The sequence below is a fragment of the Hydra vulgaris genome, chromosome 03 (genome assembly GCF_038396675.1).
Source record: "Hydra vulgaris chromosome 03, alternate assembly HydraT2T_AEP".
NCBI lineage: Eukaryota > Metazoa > Cnidaria > Hydrozoa > Anthoathecata > Hydridae > Hydra > Hydra vulgaris.
Genome location: NC_088922.1, coordinates 66,909,267 through 66,927,348, shown reverse-complemented (window position 1 = coordinate 66,927,348; position 18,082 = coordinate 66,909,267). Strand labels below are relative to the sequence as shown.

The 18,082-nt window shown below is 27.8% G+C and overlaps 1 protein-coding gene across 1 annotated transcript in view; it reads left to right on the top strand.

Moving 5' to 3' along the window:
* Positions 1–6,619: 6,619 nt before the first annotated feature.
* The window catches only part of LOC100198930 (procathepsin L), a 39,903-nt gene continuing 28,440 nt past the window's right edge, over positions 6,620–18,082 (top strand). The window contains exon 1 of the mRNA XM_065794042.1: positions 6,620–6,933. Coding sequence (XP_065650114.1) covers positions 6,679–6,933 — 255 coding nt within the window. The 5' untranslated portion in view covers positions 6,620–6,678. The remainder of the gene's footprint in view (positions 6,934–18,082) is intronic.

Genomic DNA, 18,082 nt, shown 5'->3' with positions numbered 1-18,082 from the left:
TTCATATAAGTCTTTATATCTGTACTCAGATCTTCAAACTTGACTTCTGGAATTTCGCTTTGTATTTTTTTATATATAATATTTTTGGTAATTTATCACCATTTTCTAATGATTTGCCAAGAGGACCAGCATGTGAGGATGGGCCAGTGGTAACACCGTCTAATTTGGTAAATAGATTTTTTAAAAGCAACTCGTTTAAATGTAGCATCCAAATAATCCACTGTAAGGGGAGTTGAAGTCTTTTCTTGGAGATTCTAATCATGCCGTTGAATTTTCCTGTGTTAGCGACCGTAACCTCGCAACCGATTGCCATCAAATCATCCAGGTTAATGTTTTGTGACAAGAAAAGCCCTTTAATCGATGTTTCAATATATTTGGCATTACCTCGATCAGGCGTAAAGTTCCTCACCCTCCTTTAAAAGAACCATAGGCTTCCCTTATATCAAAATTGTGGTTACCACTTTTAACCAAAATACAAAATATGAGCGGTCGACGATGGTGGTGGCAAATATGCAATTGTTTGAGGTTGTTTTCCTGGTTTTAGTGGAGTTGGACATACCCTTTGAATAATTAAAGTTATGGATTGATTTGCAAATAGATATACTTTGGTGGAAAATATGGTTTTTTGTGATGATAATAATATGTCTATTCTATGAACATTTCAATAAGACAACGACCCAAAATACATGCCTAAATTGTTAAACAATGGTTTGCAACAAATCAATTTTAAGTAATGAAATGGTCAGCTAAATCACCCGATCTTAATCCAATTGAAAACTTATAGTATAAAGTTTAATTTTAGAACTTTCTTTAAAAAAAAAAGTTTTAGAACTTTCCATTAAAAACGTTGATAAGCTATGAATATCTATTGAAGACACTTGGAATGGTCACACGTGAAAAATTTGTAAACTTATCAAGGCTAGGCCGAAAAGATATGCCGCGATCCAAAAAAAGTAAAGGATATGCCATTAATAAATGATTTTATTTTTTTTATGTGTAATTATAAAACAGTTGCCAATTTTTTGGTAAACCATATTATTACATTAAAATACCAATACATGCAAAATTACGCGTTAGTACATATTCAGGATTTTGTGATATGTGAAAATAAATACAAATATATATATATATATATATATATATATATATATATATATATATATATATATATATATATATATATGTATATATATATATATATATATATATATATATATATACATATATTCAGGATTTTGTGATATGTGAAAATAAATACAAATATATATATATATATATATATATATATATATATATATATATATATATATATATATATATATATATATATATATATATATATATATATATATATGTATGTATATATATACATATATATATATATATATATATATATATATATATATATATATATATATATATATATATATATATATATATATATATATATATATATATATATATATGTATGTGTGTGTGTGTGTGTGTGTGTGTGTTAAAACAATTTTAAAATGTGTTCTACAAAAAAGAGTGCTCAATGTTTTTAAAAGAACAGAGCAGTTATAAAGTAGTAGAAAATCACTTAACAAAAACTTTTTTATTTAACACTGTGTTTGATCAATAAAGACTCATCAGAAATGAATGATCAAATTAATAAAACTTTAATTTATACCAAAAATTAAATCACAGGAAGTCGCAAATGTCTTAACTACTATAAATGTTCACACATTTGTGGAATTTGCTGACACTATTATAAGAAGAATTCGATTAAATGATTACTTATATTTTTTTAGAAAAATATTTTTTAGAAGGGTGACTTAATGTAAATATTTTTTGAGCTCATTTATTTTTATAGTTTTTTAGGAGAAACTTATTTACGTGCCTGCATTTTGTTTAATAAACAACTTTTTGTTTAATAAACATTCTTGGTTTGAATGCGTAATTATTTCAAATTTTCTTGTAGGCATAGTATATATTTTGTGGAAATATTGTTATATGCAGGCGCAGTTTTAAGGATGAACGAATTCAGTATAAAATCATCAATATTTTTATCTTTAAATTCCCATATATATTTTGACGGCATGGTGTCTTTTGAATATTTTTTATTTTTAAAAGATTGCTTATGATTGGCAAAACGTTTTTTCCATTCACCATCTGTTATGCCAATATATTGTTTATCAGGTACATTTTTAGAGGAAACAACACATTTATATACCACATTTTTGGATAAACAACTTCCACTCATTAGACAATTTTTTTTTTTTTTACAATTACAATTTTCTGTAGTTTTTTCAATTAGGATTTCTGTTTTGTTTAACAAAGCACTATTGTGACCTTTTATAATTCTTTCCATATTTTTTGTGCAACTGTAGCTAACTTTAATTGTATTTTGATTAATAACTTTATGTAATTTAATAAAGGACGGGAAATGCTGACGTCACATTTAACCTCTCTGAAAATTCATATAAGCCTTTTAAAAATCCAAACGATAAATTATTGTATATTAATATTAACTCAAATCATCCACCCTAAATTCTAAAACAAATCTCGATTTCAATTAATAACAGGGTAAACCAAAAATCCTCTAATGAAAATGTATTCAATTCTTCTTAACAAATATTTGAAGATGCCCTTAAAAAAAGTGGTTTTGAACAAAAATTTGACCCTGAAAAAAAGAATACAAAAAAGCGAAATATAACTAGAAACTTAGTTTGGTTCAACCCACCCCCCTCCCCCATGTATCAACAATGTTTCTACTAACATAGGAAAAGTGTTTTTAAAATTAGTTGTTAAGCGTTTCCCGCCCTGTAATAAATTACATAAAATTTTTAATCGAAATACATGTAAATTTTCACAAATTTATTCCATAAATGTTTGAAAACTTACCGTAGTTAAGACATTTGCGACTTCCTGTAATTTAATTTTTCGTATAAATTGAAGTTGTTAAATGAAAAAAATTTTTGTTAAGTAATTTTCTAATACTTTATATATATATATACATATAGTATCTTATAATTGTAAATTGTCTTTTATGTTTTCTTTCTTCGTGTTTTCTTTATTGCTGTTGGTTTTTGTTTTCTTGAATGAATTTTTAAAATTTTTTAATGAATAACTTTGAAATTTGAATATATATATATAGTATTGCATGACCGTAAGTTAACCTTCATGTTGTTGTGATAAAATTACTTCCTTAACTTTAATTAAAAATAACTTTGAAAGACTCTATTAAACTATTTTGCATTTTATATAAACTTATTTGAACATTTTGCTTTTTTCTCTCATTTTTAATTTTAGTTACAACGTATTTATATAAATGTCTAGAAAAATCAAGGGACTTAGTGACAGGACAAACCTGTCTTCTGCCATGGGACTTGAAAATATTTGTACGGCTGAATAAATGAATTAAAAAAAAAAAAAACTTTCAGAATAACATTTGAAAGTGTTTTTTTAAACTCTTTTTTTTATATAAGTTGTTTTTATATTTTTTCTGGCCAATAGTGTTGTTGTACTTTTTATATATCTCTTTAGACATGCATATCCATGGCCTAGTAAATGCATGAAATAAATTATCCGCTTTTTAATATCAAATGTTTTTTTATTTTTTTCATATTGAGAGGTGTAGAACTGATGAAGTTAGTTGCAATCTCTTTTCAGACACTTAAAATATACTAAAGAAGATATAATATGCGTATACAAATATAGAAGATATATTAAAGAAGATATAATATGCTTTTGAGCATACCTCTCATCTAATATGAATATGGAACAGCCATAATCTTGAGACATATAAGAACTGAAAACAGACACCAAAACGATAACAGTACGATAACCAGATAAACCTGTTTTGTATCAAGTGAATCTTCAGCATTTTCTAGTTTACGAGATGAAGCTGAAAAAATGAGAGGGTTTTCAATAAATGATTCTTCAATACTAGTACTGCCAGTGGCATTCAAATTTATTACCAATGGTTTAATATTTTTAATATCAATAGCATTATTATTTACAGAATTGACAACATTTCCCGTAAATCTTTTTCTTTTATTATAAGTCTCTGAACGTTGCTTCACTTGATAAACTTTTTCTTTTTTTAAAAATAAGCTGAGAAACTGCTCTAAACTAACTGAAGCTGCCGCTCTTGAAAAGACGTATAAGTGAGGTCCAAAATATAAATCTTGGAAATCAACCCCAAAACTCACTTTGTACATCAGAGATCATGGTGACCATGAGACTATTGAAACAAGAGGTGATTCTAAAAATTTTATACTATGGGTAATGACGTATTTGATTTTGAGTTTCTATTACTTTTGGAGCACTCAGTTCGTTTAAATTTATGATGCACAGAGATTTCTACAAAAGAAAGGACTTCTGTTAGATCAAGTGTCATATAAATGGAAACAGCAATTTATTTGTTGAATGAAAAGAAGGCAAGAATTCTTGCTTCGGAAGTATACTAAATTACTTTATCACAATAAAAATAACAGTTCGCCGAGAAAATAAATCCTCAGTGAACAGACCAAAGATACTCGTAGAAATCTAATTGATGACGTTAGATGTTATTAATACTGAGTGGTTGAAAGCAAAAATTATGCAGCGCTTATTTTAGTTGCAAGAACATGAGAAAAGTTTCTTTCTCCCTCAGAACTGCAGTATTATTCAGTAGGGAGAATTAATGATTTAATCAAACGCTAGACTGAGCATAAGTGCAAAATTTACAAAGAGCTGAATTCAACTGAAATACTAATTAAAGTGAGTTGCCTTTGACTTTTTATGGCCGTGTTCTAAACATGCACTAAACAAAACTTGCAAGAGTTAAAAAACTGGAAAAAAACTAAAATTCTAAAATGACACTACAAGAAAGTGTAACTAATCTTTTTAAGGCAATCAGAATTTTTTTATAAATAACTGTGTTATTAGTTAGTTAAAAAAAAAGAAAAAATCAGTTTAAGCATCTAAAAGCTTAAGCTAATAAAAACATGTATTCGCTCAACTATGAGTCAAGACCATTTATTTAATATAACCTTTTTATTTATTAAACGTGAAAAGTCTTTCAAAAATAATTTGATAAGTTTATTGACAATATTGCATTACAGAAAGCAAGAAAAGGGATTCTCACTTTTCAATTTTATTTCTAACTATTCGTATATGAATATATACAACTCAGTGGGCACGGGACGTAAAAACGACGTCTATTAAATGTCTTTTAAACGTTTTGAACGTCTTTTGAATGTTCAAAAGACGTCTTTTTTAGGTTCCGTCCAAGAAAGATAAATATTAAAGTATAAAAAATGCATTATTTACTTTATTTATATAAATAAAGTAAGTATTGTACTTTATTTTATTTACACACATTTATGTATATATTATATAATTTTTTTACGGCAAAACGCTTACTGGCACATGATCTGAAACAGCCAAGAATGTAATATGATAAGTAATGTCCTTATTTTGAGTTGCAACTTTTCATCACTCTTGAACAACACAAAAATAAAATAGCAATAAAAAACAAAAAGCTCCCTAGTGCACATAAATGAGTGAAAGTTTTATTTTTTACCTCGTGCGCTAATAACGTTTACTACGCCACTGGGTAGTGGTGTAGTGAAGACCATGCAAGTTGCATTAAAGCTCATAATAAAAAGATGGCGGTGTCATCTTTTTATTACGAACTTCGATGCGAGTGTAAATCTTTGTCAATCAATCTACGTGGAACTAATACTAAATGTATTTGCTAATATGTACTATTTCAAAAAAAAAAAAATGTCAACATACGTTTGCCATCATTTAACAATACTTTTTAAATTTTTGTTTCTAATACATTTGTTTTTGATAAATTTACCTTCGTAAACTTATGACATGGTGTACCTTAGTAAACTTATGAAATGATTCACCTTAGTAAATTTATGACATGGTTAACTTACCGCAGTGGTTGTTATTCATTATTTCGTATCTTTTAAATTTAAAAAGCGAAGCAAACATGTATAATGATTACTTTTGTTTATATTTGAAATTTTTTGGTTGACTTTTAAAAGCAATATATGACCTGGCTGCTTATGGTTGATTTTTAAATGTTTTACTTAATACATCAACACGTTAGTGGTAATGTTTATAGGAGTTTATTGTAATGTAAATAAAGTTTTATCTTTTAGCATGTCAAGTAAACTATTTTTTCAAAGCAAACTTAATCTAACCATGTGATTCGTTATGTGTTGTCGCGTGATTAGATTAATTACGTTGTAGTTATGTGATGAGATAAGTTATCCTATTGTTGGATGTAAGTATATAATAGAATAAACTGCTTACAAATCGTGTGAAAAATGTTTTTTTTTAAAAAACATAACAAAATATAGATCTATTTATGCTTATTATTTACGTCTAGTGATGTTGACATTTATTCATGTATCATTGGGTATCTTTTTTTTGATGAGCGTTAGCTTCGATGCTTACTAAAACGTTTATTGAGAATTTTTTTTGCAATTATTGTTAGTGCTAGCAATTTGTTGATGTTGTTTGAAATTTTTGATGGTGTTTGCAATTTTTTGATTTTGTTTGCAATTTGTTGATGTAGTTTGTAACTTTTTAATGATGATTGCAATTTTTTGATTTTCTTTGCAATTTTTTTTTGAAGAATAAACAAAAATACATAGCGTATACATATATAAAAGCATTAATATTTTAGCAAAAATGAAACACATTATTTTGATTGGCATTCTGGTTCAATCCTATTCATTTAAGCTTCAAAGTTTTTTGAATGATCCACAGGCTCCTATGAAGGATCCAGAATGGAGAAGATTTAAAATAAAGTTTGGAAAGTTTTACAGCAACGATGATGAAGAAACATCAAAATATTTGAATTGGAAGATGAACAATGATAAAATAAAAAGTCATAATTCCGAAAACCGTTTTTTCAAAATAGGAATGAACCAGTTTTCTGATCTGGTAAGAGTTTTTTGTTAATGCGACATGCATAGCTTAAAAAAATAAATAATGCGTTTTAAAATAAATAACTTTTTAAAATAAAATAACGTTTTAAAATAACTGCGTTTCTAAGTTAAATTGTTAAATAAATATTTTACTATAAAAAGTTTGTAAGAATCTTTGAGCATCACTCACATTTCTTTATCATTAGCCAATAAGTTTGCTAAAACTTAAAGATAACTAATTATAAGAAAATTTTAATAATGGCTTATAACTTGGATTTTGAAGTTTTTAAATTTCAATATGCTATTTAAAAACCCAATGCACATTGGGCCAGAGATCGGTATAGATGCCGAAAATTAGTATCTGTGGAAATTTTCTTTTTTTTGCAAAATTTGAAAAGTAAATACCCCACAATAAAAAAATCTGACGTTTTGTTTTAAGAGTCCTGGGAATGTTTTCAAGCTCGTCCATTTAAAAAATTTTTTCTTTAAAAAAAAAAAAGAGAAAATACTCATAAAATTGAATTTCACTTCGTAAGCACAGTTTTTTTTAATTTATTAAAAATTTTATAGTCTCAATATCAGGGTACATGCTTTATTATAGAAAACTTAGCAAATAAAATTTTTTTTTGCATTTTATAACTTTTTTCTTAACTTGAAATATGACAGTTAAAGTATAACAAAACATAATAAAAAGTTACCATAAAAGGGTCAAGATCTTTTTTCGCCCACGTTTCCCCACTATGTGAATAACTTTTTTACAGTCATCGTTGTAGGTTTCTCATTAAAAATATCTTGTGCAAAGTTGCGCGAACTAAAGTTTAGCAGGTTTTAAACGTACAACTCGTTTGTCATTTTCAATTGTTCAATGCCCATTGTTGTTTAGTATGAACTCTAAATAATCAGTTGCAATTACGGAAACTACAAGAAACAATAAAGTTTAATGCTATTCCACTTAAACAAGTAATGTGGTTTTTTTATTTATACACTTAAACTTATTTCAGTTAATTATCGATTATGTTTTTAATTATGTAAAATACAAGTTCTATTTAAAAACTTTAAAAACTATTTTTATATTTTTAAATTGAAATTTAATTTTACCAATCATTACGAAAAATAAAGAAATTACTCGAAAATTGTTTCAAGCTTCGAAAAACAACTTAATCAAATCAGTTATCAACCCTGATGATTATAAAATTGTAGGGTTCGCTGACATAGACTTCAAATTATTTACTAAACAATTTAACAAAAAATGGAATAAAGTAAACAGAAAAAAGGATAGATTTGAGTTGCATTCAAGATTTGAGTTGCATTCAAGATTTGAGTTGCATTCAAGATTTAAGTTGCATTCAAGATTTGAGTTGCATACAAGATTTGAGTTGCATTCAAGATTTGAGTTACATTCAAAATTTGAGTTGCATTTAAGATTTGAGTTGCATTGCAAAATCTGAACTAGAACTACCTACAAGCGATGTTTTGAAACAGATAAACTAGACAAGGGCCAAAACTTGGGCATGGCTTTTCCGACTTCTTCTCACAATTTATTATATTTCATAAAAATTAAAGTAATGGACTCATTTTTTTACTATTCAATTGTGCTTTAACAAGTGTTTATACTAAATACAATCATCTGATATTTTAATTTAAATCAGTTGTCCACGGAAGACTACCAGCTGCAAATTCCATACAATTTATCCAAGCTTTTGAAAAAATAAAGAAGAGGAGAGCAGAAAAAAATAAACATTGCTGTCAAAAGAGAGGAATTATTTTACTTATTTTGAAAGTAAAAGGGGAAAAAAAGTTCAGAAATGCTTCAGAAGTTCAGAACGCCATTTATCATCTATGCTATAGCCATTTATAATTTATCTAATTTATTAAAAAAAAATCCAAAATACTACGGGCGATAAATGTTCTTAGTGGATTGTATTCATCTCACTATTCAAGTTTACATTTTTACACTAAAGATTGTGAAGCAAATAATAAAATCAGAGAAAGATAGTGCAGTTATTTCAACAACAATGTTTACTGGAGAGAAAGCTTTTTTTTTCATTAGCTTTGATTTTGGACTGACGACTTAGTAAAGCCAATTACCAAACAATTCGTGTTGGAGCAGTTTTTAAAGGAAACAAGTTGTATCCAACTTATATTAATGAATTTATGCACACTTTGTTGTCGAATACAAACTACTGGTTATCCAGCTTCAGTTGATTTACAGAACCTTGTTGATCTTACTACATACAGGTTTTTAAAAATACTCAATGATTCTATAAAGCTCCTAAGATATCCATACTATTCTTTATACACAAAATATGATTTGATGGTTCAACCGACCAATCATTATACAAATAAAGTATAGAAGATGATATAAGTATCATTTATGTTGAGTTAAAATTTTTATTTCTATCCTGCATCGTTCTAATTAAACTTTATATTGAAGAATCTGACAAATCACTACACTCTACTGCCGTATCTTTATTGTCGTAATCCTCTAATCTTGAATGTCTTAATCTTCAACACTTTACTGCCGTAAAGTATGATTTCAATATGTAAAAGAAAGTGCTGTTATTACACAAGAATATATTTCCTTCAAAAACAATAATTTGAAACCAACGTTCTTTAATTCCTTTATTATCAAACATAAGTTAGGATGCACAATTATTGATGGAAAAGTGACTACTATAGTTTTGACTTTAAGTAACTATTTTCAAGTATTTTTGGACTGCCGCATTTCAAACATGAACAATCTAAATGTTGCTCTTTAAAAAATCTGTAATAAAGTTTCAAATGAGCTTGGATAAAGCACATTACATATATGGATTAGATGCATTGAATGCTGTCTTTATATAAGTTATAGAATTGAATTAATAAAGTGGCAAGGTAGGGGAGAAGATACTAAAGAAATTCTTGTAAAAAAAAAAAGACTTTTCTTCAACAATTGTTCAAATATTGTTCAAACATTGTTCAACAAACAAAGACGAAAAATCACTTAAGTTTAATTGTAGATGTGCTAAAAAGTAGCTGTTCAGGTACAACAAATGATGGAAACACGACACGAAAAGTATTCGAAAACTATAAGGTGTTTGCCGAAATACTTGGCTTAGATAAAAATCTCATGAAACGTTTCTGCGCAATTGTGTTTTATCGTGCAAACATCAAATTAACGCTGATGAACTTAAAAAATACCAAAGAAACAGCAGAGCTCTGCGTTTCTCTGCACCCATGGTTACCAATGGCTCAAATCGTACATAAAATTCTAATTCATAGTTCTCAATTTTTAAGAGATAAAACCGTACCAGTAGGTCTTCTTTCTCAGCTGAGGAGTGTCGAAGTAAAGGCGTTAAAAATTACTCTGATTTCTGATGGAACATCTAATAAATAAACGTTTCTTTGCTTATAAAAAGGGGTCAAACACATAACAAACATTTTAATTAAATAATGCTTCGAATCTGGGAAAAACTGTTTCTAAAAACAACCAAAAGTCATGTCTAAAATCCCTAACGCCCAATGCACCCTATTCTATTAGGGTGTTTAGGGCGAAAAATTTTTTTTTTAACTGATTTTCATGATGACTAGAGTCATTTATAAAAATTTCAATTTGACAACTTTAAAAATAAAGGAGTTATGATTATTTATCCATTTTATGTCGACCTTGGGCCGCTGTGCAATGTTAAAAATGCAGATAAAGAAATAGTGTAAGTTATATCATAAGTCAAATTATTAAAAGTTACATAAGTTTAAATAATTATCTAATAACTTGTAGCGTGTCACGTGATATGAATTTTTGTTAAAAAAAAACAAACTCGACAAAAAAACTGTTACAAAAAAAAACAATTGAAGGGCTTATTGTAAAACAATGACAAGCCACAAAAACAAATATTTGAGAAAAATGACTTTTAAGTTTTATTTAAATCTATAAAATCAGTGCTTACCTATTATTCTCTCAAATTTATACATCATAAAAATACTAATGGATATTATATATTGGACAAAAAAATAAATAAAAATTGCGTATACTATTTATGATTATAAAAATGATAATAACTCATTTTTGAAAAAAGTGTGGCTTGTCATTGTTTCACAATAAGCCCTTCAATTATAAAATAAAAACCATTACAAGACAAGAAAAAATTTAAAAATTAAATAAAAATTTACAGGAAAAATAATAAACCTGAAATAAACATAGAGTTTCTAAGCTAAATGAACAGTATAAGTTCAATAAAAAAAATCTGTTGCAATTAAAAATATATGGTAGACTTAGTAATTAGCTTCAAAGTAGTCAAACATGGTAGACTTGGTAGTTAATTGGCTTCAAAGTAGACAAAAATGGTAAACTTAGTTATTACTTAGCTTCAAAATGGTATTTAAACAGTTTAATTTAAACTTACTTAGTAAACAAAAAGTATATAATATGCTTTCCGAATAATGTGCTTCATGTATGGGACATAGTAATTATAGTTTGAAAGTTTGAAAACAGTTTTTATTTTCTCCATGATCTACTAAACATAGGTTCAATGAAACATAGGTTTAATGAATCAAATGTAAATTTGTGTTCACTGTTTTCTTTGTTGACATCGTTTACTACTAAAATAGTTAAATCCTCAAAAACTAAACTAAAATAGTAAATTTGTAAACAGTAAAAAAAGATTATTTTTGAAAATACACGCAATTAATTTTTGTTAAAAATTATTAGAAAAACAAGAATTCAAAAAATATGTTGCAAAGCATGTTGTTAAACAGACAAAAACTTCTCATTAATAGCTACTTTAAGTGTCTACACTTAAAGTAGCTATTAATATAGATTTAATAAAATTCCAAACGTGCCGCTGAGACTAAAAATTACTTTAAAAATAGATTTTTATTTTTAAAAAATCAATACCTTTATCAAAAACAAGATTTAATTGTTATTTAAAAAGGTTCGATACAATTATGCACAGCAATATTAGATTTTTATTTAAGATGATTCTGTATATTTATGAATGAGTCTGATCTTTAAAAAATTATCTTTTATTGTAAGTAAGAATTTATTGTAAGTTATTTTATTAAAAATAACTATAAAAACCCTTGTTTTTAATAAAATCTGTATTTGATGTAATTGTACTCTCGATCTAATAAAATTAATCTTTAATTTTTTTCTTGAATCGATCACTGTTCCCAAGCTAGCGCACACCACGAATACCATCGCGAACGTCGGCTATTTTTTCTGATGCAAATCCTATGGTAATACAATGTCATGTGTTTTGGAAAGATATCAATGAAAAGAATAACCGGCAACCGGCACAACTATGAACCAGCAGCGCAGCTACATTGCCTTAACTATGAAAACACGTGGCAAAAACAAATTGCTTTCACAAACTAAACTCATCGTTGATCCAATCTATATAACCAAATGAATCTATATGGACTAACTTTGATCCGATATATGCAACCCGACGTTGTGAGTGCAAAGTTATATAACTTAAATAAAATCTTTAGTGAGTACTTAAATATTAAAGCACAAGCAAATCAAACGTGATTAATAGTTATAAAATCGATAGATAATAATAAACTTTTATATCCACCAGATATATGGGTGGATAGAATGTCTAGATATGGGCTGATATTATGGGTGACACATCACTCGCAACTGCAATTTTTTCTCTTACTATATGACGGTCGTTTAGAAATGGCAATTTGTTATACGCAAGGGCATTAAAAATCTCAGAAGTTTAGATTTTAATTATGGATTTGGCCTTCAGTAACGAAAATATTTTTCAATAACAACTAGATGTTTATAGTTTTAGGTAACAATAAATAGGCCAATTGCCATTTGCCTCTTGATGTTAGTCGCGGAGTTGTTAGAAAGAAAAAGCAGCATAAGATCAAAACTGCGACAGCCGATCGAGGTTCTTGGCGTATTCGCCTATTCGTTGTTTCCATCTAGACCGGAAATCTCAAAGCGATCCATCCACTCAGGACGTTAAATAGAGATATACCACTAAGTTGACGCTGCTCTTTGGCTCAATGGCATTTAAACCCTTAAAGGAGCTTACCGGTAGTCACGGCTCTCTAATCACACCGCCTTTTAAGGACCTGAGTAATTCTGGTTTTAGTTGCAGGTGTCTCTAGTTGGTCGGCAAAAAAATATATTAACAATAGATATGTGCATTTCTTTCTTTGAATAAAATTAATTATGTGGTTAACAAAGTTGTTGATAATAAAATGAAAAAAAAAAAATGAAAAAAAAAAAGAAATAAGAAGAAAAAAAAAAATGTCTCAGTGTATTAAAATATGTTTCTATGTGAGTTGTTTGAAACTATAATTGTATTTAGTTGTTTTGTTGATTAGAAAAAATAACTTCATTATTTTTTCTGATCTATGGATTCAATTTTTTTTGGCGTCAAAAAATAACTCTCTTAACACCGTTAAACAAAATGTTAATAAAGACTCATCATTAATAAATGGTTATATTAATCAAACTGCAGGTGTTTTAGATACAACAATTGAATTTTCAAAAAGTTACGCAGTTATTCCAGAAGAGACAATCCGTATAATAAAACATTGCAGAAAAACCTTATTCTATTTTAAGAAGGAAAGAAAAACATACATGACTGATGTAACAATGGGCGGTTATGATGGTGCACAAGTTTGTGAATTTGTTGAACAATATAGTTTACATTTATTAAGTAAAATAATCAGTATTAATAATTTAGTCCTTTATTGTCAGGATGGTTTAATAGTAATGCGAAAAAAATGGAATTGATTTCTGAATACATGCACGAAAATAAGTTTCTCCTAATAAACTATAAAAATAAGTGAGCTCAAATAATAATTCCATTAAATCCCTTTTTTAAAATAATATATTTTTAAAAAGCAAAAAAATTTTTATATTTTTAAAAAGCAAAAATAAGCAGTTCTAAAGAATTTTTTTTATAACAGTGTCAGCATATTTCACAAATACGTGAAAATTTTATAACAGTGTCAGCATATTTCACAAATACGTGAAAATTTTATAACAGTGTCAGCATATTTCACAAATACGTGAAAATTTTATAACAGTGTCAGCATATTTCACAAATACGTGAAAATTTTATAACAGTGTCAGCATATTTCACAAATACGTGAAAATTTTATAACAGTGTCAGCATATTTCACAAATACGTGAAAATTTTATAACAGTGTCAGCATATTTCACAAATACGTGAAAATTTTATAACAGTGTCAGCATATTTCACAAATACGTGAAAATTTTATAACAGTGTCAGCATATTTCACAAATACGTGAAAATTTTATAACAGTGTCAGCATATTTCACAAATACGTGAAAATTTTATAACAGTGTCAGCATATTTCACAAATACGTGAAAATTTTATAACAGTGTCAGCATATTTCACAAATACGTGAAAATTTTATAACAGTGTCAGCATATTTCACAAATACGTGAAAATTTTATAACAGTGTCAGCATATTTCACAAATACGTGAAAATTTTATAACAGTGTCAGCATATTTCACAAATACGTGAAAATTTTATAACAGTGTCAGCATATTTCACAAATACGTGAAAATTTTATAACAGTGTCAGCATATTTCACAAATACGTGAAAATTTTATAACAGTGTCAGCATATTTCACAAATACGTGAAAATTTTATAACAGTGTCAGCATATTTCACAAATACGTGAAAATTTTATAACAGTGTCAGCATATTTCACAAATACGTGAAAATTTTATAACAGTGTCAGCATATTTCACAAATACGTGAAAATTTTATAACAGTGTCAGCATATTTCACAAATACGTGAAAATTTTATAACAGTGTCAGCATATTTCACAAATACGTGAAAATTTTATAACAGTGTCAGCATATTTCACAAATACGTGAAAATTTTATAACAGTGTCAGCATATTTCACAAATACGTGAAAATTTTATAACAGTGTCAGCATATTTCACAAATACGTGAAAATTTTATAACAGTGTCAGCATATTTCACAAATACGTGAAAATTTTATAACAGTGTCAGCATATTTCACAAATACGTGAAAATTTTATAACAGTGTCAGCATATTTCACAAATACGTGAAAATTTTATAACAGTGTCAGCATATTCCACAAATACGTGAAAATTTTACAGTAGTTAAGACATAAACGACTTCCTGTAATTTACTTTTGGTATAAGTTGAAGTTTTATTAATTCGACCATTCATTTCTGTTGAGTCTTTTTTGATGAAACACAGTGTAAAATGAAAAAAAATATTGTTAAGTGGTTATAAGTATATATATATATATATATATATATATATATATATATATATATATATATATATATATATATATATATATATATATATATATATATATATATATATATATATATAAAATAATTGTGGCCCTGGCTGGTTATAAAACTGATTGAATTATCTATTACAGTTAAAGAATTTATAAACTTTACGACATCCAATTGTTTTGGCCAGATTATGAAACCGTCATCAATATATCTATAATAAAATTGCTTCATATCGTTAACTTCTTGATCGGAAAAATACTTAGGTAAGATTTTGGGAAAAAGTCTTATATCTTTTAAAAACCCAACTGTGAGTCATGCATAGTCTGGAGCAAAATCAGTACCCATTACTGTTCCTGTAATTTTGTGATACATTTCGTAATTAACAGAAAGTTATTATTTTCTTTGTTAAAGACAAAAAGAAGCAATATTACTACGATGTGATAACGTTTGGAGGTTGGCTGCAACAGCAGGTCCATTAATGTTTACAATCCGTCAAAAATCTTGCTCATGGCAGTAAGAAGACTAATGGGACGATAGTTAGACTAGTCAGATTGCTCTCCATAATTTTTAAATGCTCTGATAAGCACTTATTAAATTTTTTTGAAAGTATAGACGACTGCTCAGAAAATCACTTCTTGAAGACTATAACAGGTATGGTGTCCGGACCACAAGCCGTAGAAGAGTCTAAGCAGGAAATCACTTTAGATACAGAAGCTGGAGTGATAAAAATGTCAAGCAATGGGTTAACTTGCTTGTCAGCTATATCAGGAAGAACATGAATAGAGGAATCAAGGGATGATATTGATGAGAATGTTTCTTAGCAAACTTCTTTGACTTAAGCAAAGTTCTTAGCAAATCCAGTTTTATCCTTAGATGAGGTGACAAAATTTGAACCATACAAAAGAGGTGAAATAACTTGGCCATATTATAGATACTGTTAAAGATTCTCCAGAAGTCACAAGAACCTAATTTTTGAGATGAAATACAAGGTATCATGACCTGTGAATAGCGGGCTTAGGCGTTTGACAAAATATTTTTACAATGGTTTCTAGCAGTTGTAAACTGATGCCTGTTTTCTGTAAAATTGTTTTGCTCATAGATATTAAAGTAATAGTTACTATTGAAAATTGTTGCAGCACAATGAGAAGAAATTTATGTAGAAGAGTAAGGCTTAAATCGAAAATGTTGTGAGAGAATAAGATTGCATGCCAGCCTGAATCTAAGACAATACCTAAGAAGCACATTTGTCAGCCATAATATCAAAGATTTCTACCCAAGAGCTATCACGAAAAAAATTGGAAAAAGTCCCAGGTTTAAGGTAGTTGTAAGAGGTAAATTAATTGGGGAATTTTCACGAAAAAGAAGAATGAGTTCATGGTTTTAGAGAGATAAACCTTGATCAGAAGCACCTAAGGATGGATGTGGAGAAACTGAGCACTGACTAGAATCAAAAACGAGGCAAAATTCAGGTAGAAAAGGCAAATGATTTGGATTATCTCGAAAGCGAGTTGGAAAGTTGACTATTTGTGTTAGAGATAAGAAAAGCATGTGTTGTGGCCCTTAACGCCAGCAGAGTCACTAACATTTGAGCCAAGCCTTCAGTGTGATGAGCATTAAAGTCACAAACAAAAATGATATTGGCAGAGGAATAAAGAGATAGGGCTTAGTCTATTTGATCAGAAATAATATCGTAAAGGGTACAGTCTTGAGATAAAGGAAAGCGATATAGAACAAGGAGAAAGGCGATAGAGTGAATTGGTGCTAAACAAAAGCACATAAAAGAATAACCTGAGGATTCAAACCAAGTTTCCCAACAAATGAGTAATTTTTTACAAAAATAAACGCCCAGGACAAACACTGGGCGTTTACATTCGTAAATATATATATATATATATATATATATATATATATATATATATATATATATATATATATATATATATATATATATATATATATATATATATATATATATATATATATATATATATATATATATATAGATACGCATATATATAAATATATATCAACATAATCGGTTGAAATTTGAACGATTTTAAATTGAGTTTTTTAAAAACCACTTAATCCATTGTAATGATTTTTTTAGATGTTTACGCGATTAGTTTTTATTTCAACAAAAATAAATTTAGCCTTAACTTTACGACGTCAAAGTAATTTAATTTTATGCAAAATACCCACCATCATCTCCACAATTTTACTTTGCGTCACTTTTCTTGAAGCATTAATTCATAAATCTCGGAAAGTTTAAACACTCTTTGCACATTTGCATCTTTTCCTTAATTTTCCCTTCACAACTGCTCAGTAAAAATCAGCAAATTGCTGATCAGAACAGTTTGGTGAATTAGCATCCTTTGAAACAAAATTGACTCTATTTTTCTTATACTACTACATAACTTTTCTAGAATAGTTGATCGATGCCAGATCTGGAGAAGAAAAGGTTGGTTGTTTGTGCTTTTTAATTAGAAAAAGTTGTTATTTCAAACATTCTGTCCCATATTTCTGATGTGAAGGATTGATTTTTTATAAAAAGAGAGCTTTTAAAACCACTACTGATAATAGCCTGCTATGCAAGGAACTTGAGAGCGAATTTTTCAACTCAAATTTACTTAAATTTATCAAAAGCTTTATAAATTTTACTGATAATAGTATTGATTACTTGGAAGCATCGAGTGATCTTTTTTTCAGTAAGTTTCATCGCCTTCAAAAATACCTAAATTTTATTTTTAAATTATTTTAAGCAAACTTTTAGCTTGTCCAATTGCTTTTATTTCTCCATCAGGCAATCTTTTTTGCATTTTTTTCTTATATAAGCTTTCATATTTTTCTTTTTAAATACTCTTTGAACGAAAGATCTACTGAAACTACTAAACGAAATTTAAATG